The sequence below is a fragment of the Lepidochelys kempii genome, chromosome 6 (assembly GCF_965140285.1).
Source record: "Lepidochelys kempii isolate rLepKem1 chromosome 6, rLepKem1.hap1, whole genome shotgun sequence".
Lineage (NCBI taxonomy): Eukaryota > Metazoa > Chordata > Testudines > Cheloniidae > Lepidochelys > Lepidochelys kempii.
Window position 1 is genome coordinate 31,805,326 of NC_136385.1, and position 14,287 is coordinate 31,819,612.

The 14,287-nt window shown below is 40.3% G+C and overlaps 1 protein-coding gene across 6 annotated transcripts in view; it reads left to right on the forward strand.

The window, feature by feature from the left end:
- PLEKHA7 (pleckstrin homology domain containing A7) overlaps positions 1-14,287 on the forward strand; it is a 275,441-nt gene that overhangs the window by 149,931 nt on the left and 111,223 nt on the right. For 5 of the 6 annotated variants that reach the window (XM_073347396.2, XM_073347398.2, XM_078853182.1 and 2 more), the window contains one exon: positions 9,366-9,449. The exons of the other annotated variant lie outside the window; for it this stretch is intronic. In XM_073347396.2, coding sequence (XP_073203497.1) covers positions 9,366-9,449 — 84 coding nt within the window. The remainder of the gene's footprint in view (positions 1-9,365; positions 9,450-14,287) is intronic. 6 annotated transcript variants of the gene reach the window in all.

The window sequence follows — 14,287 nt, forward strand, 5'->3', positions numbered from 1 at the left end:
AACCATATAGGATAACTTTTTAGTCTGAATATTAAGTGTAGTATTAAGGAAGAAATTTCTGGATTCCAAGGATCATAATTTAACTAGCCAGAATGTGGTGTAATCTAGATCGAAAAGTGATTCTGTGGTTGTCTTGTGTTTCTAATTGATGAAATAACTGAAATATCCTCTTCAATATTAGGATGTAAATCAGACTCTCTCTATGTGCACTGTAGAGATACATCTGGATAACCAAAAGGGGGGCATTTGGGTAAATGACATACCTTTTAGTAATGTTTATCAGCTTTATATTTTAGATTGGCCCCATGGGCATTACGATGAATTGTTTAAAATTCACAAAAAGCTTTCTATCAAATAGTGATTAAAATGAATATGTTATTTGTTGATTTTAGATTCACCAGTGTTTGACACAATACAAAAAAACCTTTGAAACATCACTCCTTGAAGGAACAGAAGACTGACTAAAAAGAATTTTTGCTCCCCTTTTTTGGCTCTTTTTATGTTTTTATACGGTCCCATTATAGGTGGTTTTAATTGTACCAAAATACAATTAACATTGAATTTTTAAGGATGTGCACATGATTTGCAACAATGTTGTATAAACAGATTGTAGCTGACATGGAGCTGCTATGTAATTCAAAAATGTGGATAAATAATTATAGGAATACTTTGCTAAGTCACATGCAGTAAGTTACTGTATAGATATATTGGGTTATTACTTTTCTGTATGAATGCATTAGCTTAACACAATAGGCAGCTGTTGGAAAAACAAGGAGAAAGGCAAGACAAAGGCTCCCAGATAAGAGCATCCTGGCACACACTTGAAAGACAATATGAAAAGCTGTTAAATTAAAGGAGCAAGCCTTATTTTGCCAGTGCTGGGAGTTGAGAGATGAAAGGGTCACTAGGTGGTTAAAAGGACTCTATGGAGAGAAAGAGGGAGTTATGAGAGTGCAGTTCCTGGTGGCACAAACTGAGATGAAAGTCGGGTGACCAGATGTCCCACTTTTATAGGGACAGTCCCGATATTTGGAGATTTTTCTTATATGGGCACCTATTACCCCCCACCCCCGTCCCGATTTGTCACATTTTCTGTCTGGTCACCCTAGATGAAAGAGAGACAGGTCCTGCAGGAGTGTCTGAATGCAAATGGAGGCTTTCCCCATCTTCCAGGGAATGGTAAATGCTAGGGAAAGACAGGCAAGTGTACAGACTATTTTGAGATCTGTTTGGTTCTAAATAAAATACTTTGCTTTAAGAAGACTGGATACCACTGTCGTGGCTTCTAGAGGGAAGAGAATTGTGGATACTTGAACTGAAGTCAGGCCTGCTCAGATAATCAGGTGTAGCACCTGGGGTACTATAGCCTGTGGTGGTGATCTGCTAAGCTCAGCCCTTAAAGGCCCAGTCCTCGACACTACATAGCCCAAGATCTTATCTGAAGGTGGGAGAACCGTATGATTCCCCATTGAAAGGTGATGACAAATCCTGAAACCTGAAAGGTGATTGACCATTAGGGTGTGTCTACACAGTAGCTAGGCACCCATGGCTGGTCTGTACCAGCTGACTTGGGCTTGTGGGGTTCGAGCTGTAGGGCTGTTTCATTGCTATGTAGACTCCTATCTCTCAGGGTCCTAGAGTCTGTGCTCCATTTCAAGCCTGAAAGTCTACACAGCAGTGAAGCAGCCCTGCATCCTGAGTCCCACAAGCCCAAGTCAGCTGGCACAGGCCAGCCACGGGTGCCTAGCTGCCGTATAGACACTTTCTCCCACTTTCAGCGGGCACTGGCTAGCCATGGGTGCCTCGTTGATGTGTAGACATACTCTTAAAGACCAGGAGGGATCAGAGGTGCAGTTATCCCAGTAGCTATTACTCTTATATTAAAGCAATTTTGGTACATCTCGGGTATTTCTTCATTGTAGGTTCTGGTACTGTCTGGAAGATGAAAATGAATAGTCTGTGTAGTTCAAAACTGTAAAGTTTTGGTTTTAATGAACAACTATTTGTAACCATTTTGCACAGACTTACCACTCCCATAGACAGATGTGCCCTAGTATTAGTATCATTCTCAGAGACAAAAGCTTGATATGTACCTGTCAAAAATGACACAATCTATTTTATACTTTTGTGTATTTTAATATGAGACTTTTAAATCAGTTTTTCTAAATACAGTAGAACCTTAGAGTTACAAACACCTCCGGATTGGAGGTTGTTCGTAACTCTGAAAAAAACATTATGGTGGTTCTTTCAAAAGTTTACAACTGAACATTGACGTAATACAGCTTTGAAACTTTACTATGCAGAAGAAAAATGCTGCTTTTAATCATCTTAACTTAAATGAAACAAGCACAGAAATGGTTTCCATACCTTGTCAAATCTTTTTTAATCTTTTCCTTTATTTTTTTAGTAATTTACGTTTAACATAGTACTGTACTGTATTTGCTTTTTTTTTTTTTTTCCTTTCGTCTCTGCTGCTGCCTGATTGTGTATTTCCGGTTCCAAATGAGGTGTGTGGTTAACTGGTCAGTTTGTAACTCTGGTGTTCGTAACAGTCAGCTCCATTTCAGAATAAATGTAAAAAGCAGCTGAGCTCCTTTCTGGAATAGATAGCTGAAACAATAGGGGCCTTGGCCCAAAACAAATCCATGTGCAAGGCTGGAGTAGTAGTTGAATCAAGGAGCCCAAGGAGTTTCCTAAGGGGCTAATGCAGGGTCAGGGGAGTGACTGGATTTTGGAACTTGATCTCTGCGTGTGTGAGACTGAAATACCTGAGAAATAGAGAAGAAGTAGAAAGTCAAGGAGACAGCAGAACAAATACTGGGAGTGTGACCCTGGGAAAAAGCCTAGAGAGAGAGCTTTTTGGGAAGAGTGCTGACTGTGAGAGGAGAAACTGTCTCCTGCTTGATTCATCCTGCATTCAGGTAAACAGGACTTTGTACATTCTTAATAAATAAACAAGGCTGCATCAAAGAAATATGTGACCTCAGTTTCTCCTCCTAATGGAAACAACCTGCTAGATTTTGAATTTTGGCTAACCAGTGAGGTTAAAAAAAAAAAAAGTAACAGTGGACTTATAAAGCAAGGTGTGTGTTACAGGAACGGAGTTTAGTTCACATTACCTTATGTGAAGCTCACTGATTTTTTTAAAAATAGAATGCAAACGGGTTTAGATAGAATTAATTGCCATTTTGTTGTTGTACTTAATGGCCTGTTAAGTTTGAATAAAACTCTTAAACAGAAATGGGATATTTTTTTAAAAATGTGTTTTTGTGTGACTTGTGGGTGCCTTTCTTTTCGTGCATAATGTGGAGTGTCTACATTGCAGAACTTTGTTAGCTACATGACACACCGTCTTCTAGTTGTACCAGGGTGCTCAACCCTTGCTCAGCCCCAGGCTCCTCCCACACTCTACCCTTTCCTCTGAGCTCCCACTCCCTACCCTGCCTCTTCCCATTCCCACCCCCCATTCCACCTTTTCTCCCAAGGCCCCACCCCGCCTCTTCCCGCCCCTGCGCTGCCCCACCTCTTCCCCGCCTCTTTTCGCCCCCCTCCCCTGAGTGCACCCCATCTCTGCTCCTCCCCCTCTCTCCCAGCACCTCCTGCGCACAAGGAGGAACTGAGAGGGAGGGGTAGGAGTTGATTGGCAGGGCAGCCGGCAGGCAGGAGGCACTTGTGGGAGGGGGGAGCTTGGCTGCCAGTGGATGCTAAGCATGCACTAATTTTTTTTCCATGGGTGCTCCAGGGATGGAGCACCCTCGAAGTCGGCACCTATGCTACATGATGATCTGCCTCAAAACAGACAAATCAGGCAATTTGTACCATTGCTCATGGGAGAACTTGGTCAATAGAACAGCTGAGTATGATGGGAGTGGGAAAAGATTTCCCACCATCCCATCTAGCCCGCATTGCCACATAAAGGATAGTCCTAATGTTGCCTTTATTGTTGCATGGAAGAAAATCTGTCTCCTGTTTTTTTCTTTGGTTTTGAAGACTCTGAAGGGATATGAAAGAGTTTGTTCTGGGTCTTCTTATGTCAGAATGATGCCAATTCTTTGCCCTTCTGAGAAGATTTAATGGAAAATAAATATTAACAATAAATATTGCCACTTTCTGACTGGCATTGGAATTTTAAAAAGAGCTCTTACCAAAAAGGAATAAGACATTAATGACTAATAGATCATGTACTGCAACCTTACCATGAGATGCACAGTAAAAAAAAGGTATGAAGAAGGGTGTTTTACATAAAAACACAATCTAATGGGAAATTAAGAGGGTGGTATGTGTATATACATATACACGCATGCTTATATAAAGGGATACTGCAAAGGACTGTAGGCTCAAAAATTGAATCAAGCTATACAACATTTTTTCAAAGATGAAGTAAACTAAAAAAATAAAGCCTTCAAACCAAGGATTGCAACATTGGGAGAAACTTAGCTTCCTGGATAGATGACCTGCAACCATCTTAACCCTGTGCTTTCAATTTGTTTTTGATCCCAGGTATGTCACCCTTCTACTCCGCCTGCCCACTCCGTTCTTGTGAGCCTTCAGGATAACAAAGTTGATACAAATCCTGCTCGTAGAGAGAAGATTTTGATTTGAAAAAGGCTTCAGAAGCAGAAGTTTCATTAGCTCAGGAACGCTTCAAAAGCTCAACTCATATGAGAGGAGCTGGGATTTTTTCTGCTTTCCAACTGATATAAAGAATGTGACAATTCTTAATATGAAAGTATTGAGAAATTTTTACAAAAACTTAGGCAACAATTAAATAGTGAAAGAGTTGTCCTCTTTTTGTACTTCTTTATTTATAATGATATTTTTAGCTTTTTCTCAAAAAATAAAATTAGGTAGTAGATATTAGTAAGATATATTTATGTGCAAATAAAACTATTTACTTGTGATTTATCGGTGCCTGGGGTAACTTAATTATCTCCATTTTACAGATGGGAAAATAGAGGTGCACTGAAGTAAAGTGACATGCTTGAGATCATGCAGATGAATACCAAATCACTCAACCCTCAGTGCTGTGCTTTGACTGGATCACATTGCAAGTTGAATTCAGTTCCGTGAAGTATAAATTGAAAATGCCTTCTCCTTATGATGCTGAAATGTGTGGTCAAAATAAAAAAAAACATCAAGGAGAAAATATTTGAGGTTGTGTGAACTATACTGAAGGAGAATGTGCTAATTCAACTTTTTCAAAGCTGTTCTATTCAGTTTTCATAGTGGTCATATTAAATTGTTTCAGCTTTCTGCTTTATGGCTTGGTACTAAATGAGAGAGTTGAATGCTGGACGGTTTGTATTCATTCCTGCGCTCAGAACTGTATTAGTAGATTGTGAGATTTATCGTTATTTAGGCTTCATATAAACTGATGATCGTTTCAAGCCCTACCGATGAATTTTTAAAGAACAGTATTATATAAGCACATAACTTCTTATTTTAGGTTTTATAAAAGTTTTCTTCAATTTTTGAAGTAATTTTGCACTAAATTATTTGCAAATTGTGTAATTGACCATTTTGTGGCAAGTCTTGTCATTATTTTTATGAATTTTGTGCTGGATTGGTTGGTCATGATTGATCTCTTAAATTGTATTTGGGATTGGATTTGGATACTTGATTTGTTGAACTTAAACCATATGGTCATGAGGGTTAGCAGAAGCCATTGTGGCTTATCTTCCTGTGTGTGTGTGAGAGAGAAGGGGGCTGTGTTTTGTGTGCTGTGAGCCACACAGAAAAAAAAAAAAAGTTTTCAGCAATGAGTTGCCCCCTACTTGATTTAAGCTTTTTGTTATGGTGAAGCTAGTTTACTGCATAGGTTTTTGTGTTCCACAGAATCAGTTGGTAAAAAATACTTTAATTTCACCCAGTCCAAGCCTTTTCATAAGGAGTATTTCAAAGGTGCACAATATCTGGTATCAGATTATTATATTGATGTGCACTCTCGTACTAGGTGCCAACACTATTCCTTCAGTTTTATATTGAGGAGAATGCACATGGTTGTAGTGATTAATTAAGACAATATCTTGTGTGTGGCAACCACACTAATGGAATCTTTCTTAATCTACTTACCCACCTGGTTTTGTTGCTTGTTGGAGAGAGTTAGACCCCAGTGTATCAGTACATTCAGAAGTAGGATCCTTGCAATGGCACAGAATAAATGTATAATGCTCTTTTAATTTGTAAAGTGCAGGAAATCCGTAACTTTTCAAGAGCTTTCAAAAATGGCATGATAAGCTTGTTGCAGAATGGTGTACAAGAGTGGTATATTTTCAAAAGTTTTGAGGTTCTTTAGTATTTGAGACTAAAGTTCAAAACCAGCCTCAGAGAGTTGCTGTTGTTTTTCTTAAATGTTTTTGTCTCAGCTGGCTTTTAGATGTGATACGACCCCGAAAGTTTGTGCATTACTTTACTTTTATTCTTGGACAATTTATGTAACAGCTAATTGTGGTAGCAGGAGGTTTTCACTTCTATTGAATTTTTACTGTTTTCTTTGAATTCCAGTCAGAACAAGCTCTTTTACTTGCAATGTGCTTGAAAAATATCAATCCAAATAGCAGAGGGGAATTTAGTGACAGGTTTGGAGAAGAATTAAATCACTGGCATGGAGAAAGATGGAGGGAGCAGCAGAGCCTGATGGCATTTAGCTATCGTGTAGCTTGTTCTGACTTGCATTCCTTGTATTCTGTGGACCTGATGAGGCAAAACCAACTACATTTACACCTTTCAAGCCTACAGAAACCACTGTTTTTCTTGGCTATGTGCTGTTAACCATGGTATGATGATTGTTCTTGTTTTCGGACCGCAAATATTTTTAGAGTAGTTTTGTAAAAAGTGTCACTTTGTGTGTTATCTGCCAGTGTAAAATTAATGTCTTAAACTTAGATAATACAGTTCTTGAAATAGCTCAAATAGGTTGTGAAGAAACTTTGAAACTCAAAATGTCTATTGTAAGAGGGGAAAAGACTGTTATGCCTCCTTTCTCTTTTGTGATAGTCTGTTGCAAAATCATACTTCCCAAAACTGAGCTAGTGTTGGTAATATATGTTATAAGAATGAATCAGTCAGGCTGGAACAGAAGTTCATGTTTGTATACGCTCTCTACAACTAAAATGTCCACAATAATACACATTTTGAAGTGTTGTTATACACTCTCTCTCTCTCTCTCGAGGTTTTAAAAAGAGCTTTGTATATGAAGTAGGTTCCAACCTTAGGATTATTTTGGCTGTCCTCCTCCTTAGTGCTGATAGAGAATAAATCTGGTCTCAGGGTTAACTTAGTTTTCTGAATGGCTCTGAATTAGTTCCAGTATATAGTTTTTCACTTCTAGGTCAAATCTACCCTGGATTTATAATGACTGAAAAAGTGAGTATGTGAAGTCTGTTTTGTTTGGGATTCTGAAATGTGTTGGTGGGTTCAGTACGTTTCCTAGTGAGAAAGTGATGACATCGCAAAATCTGCCATCACAGTTGGCATCTTTGTTGGCAGCCTTAGTAGAAGTATCAAAGTTTGAATAGACATGAAGACTTCTTGAGACCCAACCTATAAGGAATACTTAGAGCATTTGAGGAGAGTGTTGAAAATGCTTGGACCATGTGAAGAAAGTAGAATTTGGCGGTGGCTGCTGTTTGTTTATTTATTCAAATTTTAAAAATACATCTATAGGTACTCACTCAGTACTTTGAATGCATATCCCATAAATCACAAATTACGACATAACAAGAGACAAAAGATGACTAAGAAAATATCTCCTTCAACCCACACTTTCCTCAACAGCTTAAAGAAGCTGTGGGCTTTCTCCCCTTATTGTACCCCTGGAAAATGTCAATAGCATGGCATGCTAGAAAAAAGGTGGAGACTTTACTATATGAACAGCTTCTCCTCCTGACTCTCCCTCTGTTTAAATAGGAACCAAACCTCTTGGGAGCAGTTAGGGTAAGAATTGAGAACAGTCTGTCACTCCTGAATACCCACTAGTTCAGGTTTCTCCTGTTGTTCTTGTATTTATATTTCAACATTATAAATGTTTTGTTGTTTTATTTTCAAGCTGTCACTTTGTATGGAAGGCTTGCTGTTGTCTTTATGGAAATTAGGAAGGTTTTTTGTTTAATTAAAATAGATATCTTCTAGCTTGCATAAATTCCATTTCTATCTATTTTGGGGGGCATCCTGGGATACCAGGTAGCTGGGTGCCTCAAACCTTAGAATACCAGATGGCTAGGTATCATGGGAGAAGAAAAACAAATTCTTTTTTTTTTTAAAGAAAAATTACAAAGACATCTAGAATGCATTTTTTGGCTCATACAGATGTTAATCATTTAATAGGTTTACATTTTCATATTTTTGTATTACTGAATTTTATTCCTGTATAAAATTATTTTATATTAATGCTTTATGTTTGGTTGGATTTACGTGGCATTTTGAATGTTGTGCAGTTAAATACCGTTAAATAAAAATGTAAAAAATTCAAAGCATAAGTAACTGATCGTTGGTTTATAACTACTAAAAAATAGATTAATAGATTTTACAAATGAATTTCTTTGGAACACTGAGGCTACATAAAGGCATTGCAGGTTACCCTTACTGTTCCTTTGAAACAATAACATTTAAAAATCGTTTTCAATTTTTCTTGACCACTTAACGGATTTTTGTGCTGTAGACTTGAACTTTGCATAAGGCTTCAGAAAATGTTTGTTAGGTATACAACTTTATCAGAGCATGTACATTGGATGACAGAATCCAAACTGAGATGGTGACTTTGATTATTAGATATTTTTTTCTATGCCAATTTGTCTTCAGAAACTATTTTCTTTGCCTAATATTCTTGTAGTAGACAAACTTTAAGATACGAGTTTCCATTAAATAACAAAAAAAGCTTATGGCAAATTGTGCTGCACCTCCATAAGAGTTTCACTAAATGAACTTATTAAAAATTAAAAAGTCCCTAGTAGGTTTCTAAATTATTGAATCTATGGCCAAATCATATTCTGAGAGCTTCACAGAATTTAGTAAATCAGATTGTGCCCTTTCTATGTTAGTGTTTAATAATTTGGTACTATTAAAATGTAAGTTGTCTCAACCAGTGGCTCTCTTTTGCTGAGCATTGCAATCTGTGTGCTTCAAAATATGAGCTTGGTTAGCATTTAGTGCAGTGGGGCACTTGCAGATTCCACAAGCCTCTGAGAAAGTACCATAATTGAAAACATTTGTCCTAGAATACATGACAGAAATATGATTCATCTTTGGGTAGCAACAATAACCTATCAGTAGAAATAAATAATTCTGTTTTTTTAAAAAAACAAACTAACTACTACTAATTTTCTACTAAGCTTAGCACTTAAATCACATTTTTTTTCTCCTTTCAGCCATAACCAGCAGATCACGACATTTAGACATCCTGTGACAGGACAGATTTCTCCAGAAAACATTGAATTTATTTTACAAGAAGAGTAAGTAGTTTTTGACACATTCTGAGACTTTTAAAAGTACTTTCTTACGTACTGTATTATCACAATTACTTGAACACTTCTCATTATGAAGAAGTGATATTACATAGATACAGAGGATGCACTTAAAAACATCCTGCTTTTTCTTCCAGTGTTGGTCCCTGTTGTTTTTCACAGGTGGGTATGCATGTATGCCATGTGTCCGAGTCCGGAGATTCTTAGTAAGCAGTGTCTGTTGACCCACACACACGCAATTGCCCTCCTGGTGCTCTGGACCAAGGGCCTAAGATGCAGTGCAGGCTTACGCCTCTCTAGTTCCTTCTTACTGCCACATGGCGTGAGTCAGAATCTTCTATGTCGGCAGATTTCTCTAGCTTCTTTCTTATCAGCTTGTAAATGTATATGTAAATAACTTTAATATTTAGCATAGTTAAAGTTTTAGTATAGTATAGTTAGCTTAATTTATCCCCTTTGAGGGAGTCCTTCTTTGCGGACTGGGACCATGCCTAGAACCCTGGGGTTCAAGAATTGTGTATACTGCCCTCGCTCCTTTCCATGGGGGACAAACATTAATGCTGCCTCTACTGTCTGGATGAAATACATATCTTGGCACAGTGCAGTATGTGCCTCTCATTTCCCCTGTGACACTCATGAGCTTCAGTTGCGGAAACACCTTATGGAGAAGGCTATGAGACCTCACTCTGATCCAGGCCAAGGAAGATCCCTTTCTACATCATCATCAACTGATAAAGAGCACCCCTCCAAGTATGAGTTTTGGAGCAGAGTCTAGAGTTCTGAGTCCAAAGAATCACCATCCAGGGCTTCACCCAAGAATAAGGAGAGATCCCTATCCAGGTCTGTTCCTAAAAGAAGAGGCCCCTCTCCAACTGCGTCTAGGTTGAGTGAGCCTTCGTGCATGGATCCGAAGGGTTCAGGACTGCTTAAGACTCCTGGGCAGAATGGTAAAGCACGTACGAGTCAAAATCAACAGATCCTTTCTCCTAAACATAAAGACGGGCATCCACCAGCTACATTTAAGAGTGGTAGACTTGACTCTTTTGCAGTACTGGCCTGTCCTTCTAAGAACTGTCCACCCTCAACATTTTGCAACATATTGGAGTCATCTGTCCCAACCACCAAAATGCCCCAAACACCAGGACATGACACTTATGTCTCACAAGAGGATATCTTCCTCTGTTATCCTCAGTCTCCTCTCCTTTTGGGTCTGGTTCTCCTGAGAGACATTGCTACATGGAAACTACTTCGATAACATGGGAACCCTTAGGTAAGAATGTTCACCATCTGGCACTGACAGCCACACTGGTATAACGAGGGCAAGTCTCCTACTGGGATGAGTGAGACACTCCAGCTAATCCATCATCCCCTTGCAGAGAGATGAATCCTGACAGAGTCAAGGAGATCCAGACACCCTCCTTCCAGATACCATTATCCTAGGGACTGTTGGTACCTGATGCCGTGGGGTCCCTCTCAACCAGTCGATGCTTTGTACTGGCTATACTGGGGCCTGTAGGATCCATATGACAGACATCCCAGATCTGTCCATGAGTCTTATTGCACCTGTTCCACACAGAATCTATCAGATCCATCAGAGTATGAAGAGAAAATTGATCTAGATCCACAGGCACCGATGGGGCTCTCATCTTTGCTAGAAAAAGCGATCGCTGTCTCCACTGGATGACCATAGGCCATACCAAGAGCAATACCAGTGACCTCCAGATCCACTGGAAGAAGTCCAAGATATCCAGCATCGGCTCCTTGACATCCTGCAGCCAATGAGTCCCAGCAAAATGGCTCTCCCAGTAAATGAGGGCATCATGGAACCAACCAAGGTGGTCTGGCATACCCCAGTCTCCTGTGCCTCCACATCTTGAAGATCTGAAAGGTGCTATTTTATCCTGGCCAAAGGAGCTGAGTTTCTTTTCATTCATCGAGAGCCCAAATTGCTGGTGGTGCAGGTAGTCACTGATGGAGCAAGATTACAATACCCTGGAGCAACCCCATCTGACAAGGGCTTGGAGAGATGGTACCTTTCAGGAAGAAAGATATTCTCCTCTACAAGCTTGCAGTTCTGTATTTCTTACTGTCAAGGTTTGTTAGTGAAATACGATTTTAATAACTACTCCAGACTGACAGACTTTAAGGACAAACTTCCCCTAGAGAACAGAGCCTAATTTCAAACCTTCATTGAGGAAGGCAGACTAGTGGCAAAAATCTCCCTACAAGCTTCCGTGAATGCTATGGACGTGGGCATCTAAAGGGCTAGCCCCTGATATAGTTATGAGGTGAGGCTTGGCTTCACTCTTCAAGGTTCCTGAGTGAGACACTGAACACCATAGAGGATTTACCATTCAGCGAGATTCGGTGAGAAAACTGCGTCCCTATAATTGTTGAAAGACTCCCTAGATCAGCCCTCTACTGCCTGGGAATTTACACCCCAACCCTGAAGAGAAAACACCAGAGGTAGGTGTATATGTCAAGACTGCCCCCTTCATGACCATTCTTTGCTCCAGCTGAGCCTCTACTTAAGAGACAGAGTTCAAAGACCTTGATTTTCAGTCCCCTTTGCTGCTATGACCTCCATCCATTCCCATCCATCCACTAAGGGTTACTTTTGGCACTTGGGTTGAGAACCACCTGCATTTATTGATGCCAATGACTTATAGCATACGGCCCCCCATCTTTGGGGGCCATCTCTCACTTTTCATTCACAATTGGGACTCAATCACAACAGACAAGTGGGTTCTAAAAACCATCCACCATGGTTTTTCCATCAAATTCCTCCCCCCCGACCCGCAACCCAATCTCCCTTCCCAGCCCCTCTCCAGGGACCACTCTCAGGAGGCGATTCTTTGCCAGGAGACACATTTTTTTCCATTCAGCAAAGGGCAGTAGAACAAGTACCACCTTAGTATCAAGGGCAATGGTTATAGTGACTATCCTTCTTAGTCCCAAAAAGGTCAGCAGGTGGAGACCCATTTTGGACCTTTGACAACTCAACGTCTTTATTTGAAAGTCAAAATTCAGGATGTTTACACTAGCATCAATAATTCCCTCTCTACAGGAGGAAATATGGTTTGCAGCTCTTGACATAAAGGATGCCTGTTTTCATGTGGATATTCATTTATCCCATGGAAAATTTCTCTGGTTTCTGGTAGGTCAAGAACACTACCAGTTCAGATTCCTTCCCTTTAGACTAGCAATAGTGCAATAGGTATTCACAAAGGTATTCTCAATTGTGCAGCCCAAATGAGACATCATGTCTACGTAGTCTTCTCATATTTGGATGACTGGCTCCTAACAAGTCATTCCAACCACAAAATCAGGTTGGTGACTTTGTTCCTGGTCCATCTTCTAGTGGTGCTGGGTGTACGCATAATCAAAGAAAAGTCCTTTTTGAGTGCCTCCCCCTCCTGCCCCACCCCAAGGATGGTAAGCTTTATTGGCATGAGAATGGACTCCATTTTAGCAAGAGCTTTCCTCCCAGCAGAAAGTATCCAATTAATGAGCAGGTAATTTGAAATCCAAAAACTGTGGTCACAGGATGTCATTCCCTACTAGGCCACAGGACCTCATGTACTTTTGTGACACCATTCACTGGACTTCTTCTACACTGCCTACAGGCCTGGCTCTCCGGTCTACTCCAGAGTGACTCCAGAATTCCATAGCCTTTCTCACCTGGTGATCAAACCCAGAACGACTACAAGTGAGAGTCCTCTTTATCCCTCCTACCCCAATGCCGCCATTGTAACAGATGCATCCCTTTTGGGATGGGGCACTCACCTGAACAACCACACTATAAAAGAAACTTGGACCCTATAGAAGGCCAGGCTGCATATCAACCTGCTGTAACTGCCTGACCTTTAGGGCCTTTCTCCTGCTCATACATTCACACAATAGCCAAATAATGTTGGACAATATCATCATGGTCCTTTTTATCTAAGCAAGCAGGGTGGAGCAAGATCCCTTTCCCTGGGCCTTGAAACAGTCAGCTATGGAAGTGGTGCATCAGAAACAATGTCACACTTCTAGTCACATACCTATCAGGTGTTCAGAATCTCTGGCAGACAACTTTAGCAAGCATTTTTCTGCAGAGCGTGAGTGGAAGGTATATGACTCTGTCCTGAGCAAGTTACTCACTCAGTGGGGTACACCGCAATAGGATCTCTTTGCATTCTGAATGAACAGGAAACTTCTCCTATATTGGTCTAGAGCAGCTATGGGCCACGACTCCCAGGGTGGTGCTTTTAGGTTATCATGGGCAGATCAATTCAGATTTGCCTTTCCTTTCATCCCTCTGATACCACAGTCTTGAGAAAGATCCATTATGACATGGGCAGGGTCGTTCTCATAGCACCCAGCTGATCCAGACAGTTCTGGTTCCTGAGTGTTTTGAGAATGTCAACCGATCCTCTTATCAAGGTCTGCCCTGTCCCAGAACTTATAACTCATGAGAGAGGCAAAATCTGATACCCCAATCCAGACCTACGTCACCTCACAGCCTGGTTTTTGGATAGGCATCAGAACTAGAATAATCATCTTCAGAAGCCATTGGATCCATTTTCACTCAGAGCAGGAAAGATTCCATTAGGAAATGCTACCTAACTAAAATGGAGCTGTTTCTCCGCCTGGGCAAGGTACAATGAGTCTTCCTCAGAATCTGAAGATATCTCAGTCATTTTAGATTTTCTCCTGTCATTGGAGAACTCAGGTGTTTCCATTAGCTCAGCAGTCAGTGCCTTCCTTCCTCCAGTACATGGGGGTTCTATTTTTACCCAGCCAACAATGGTTAGATTCCTAAAGGGCCTAGTCAGGACCTTTCT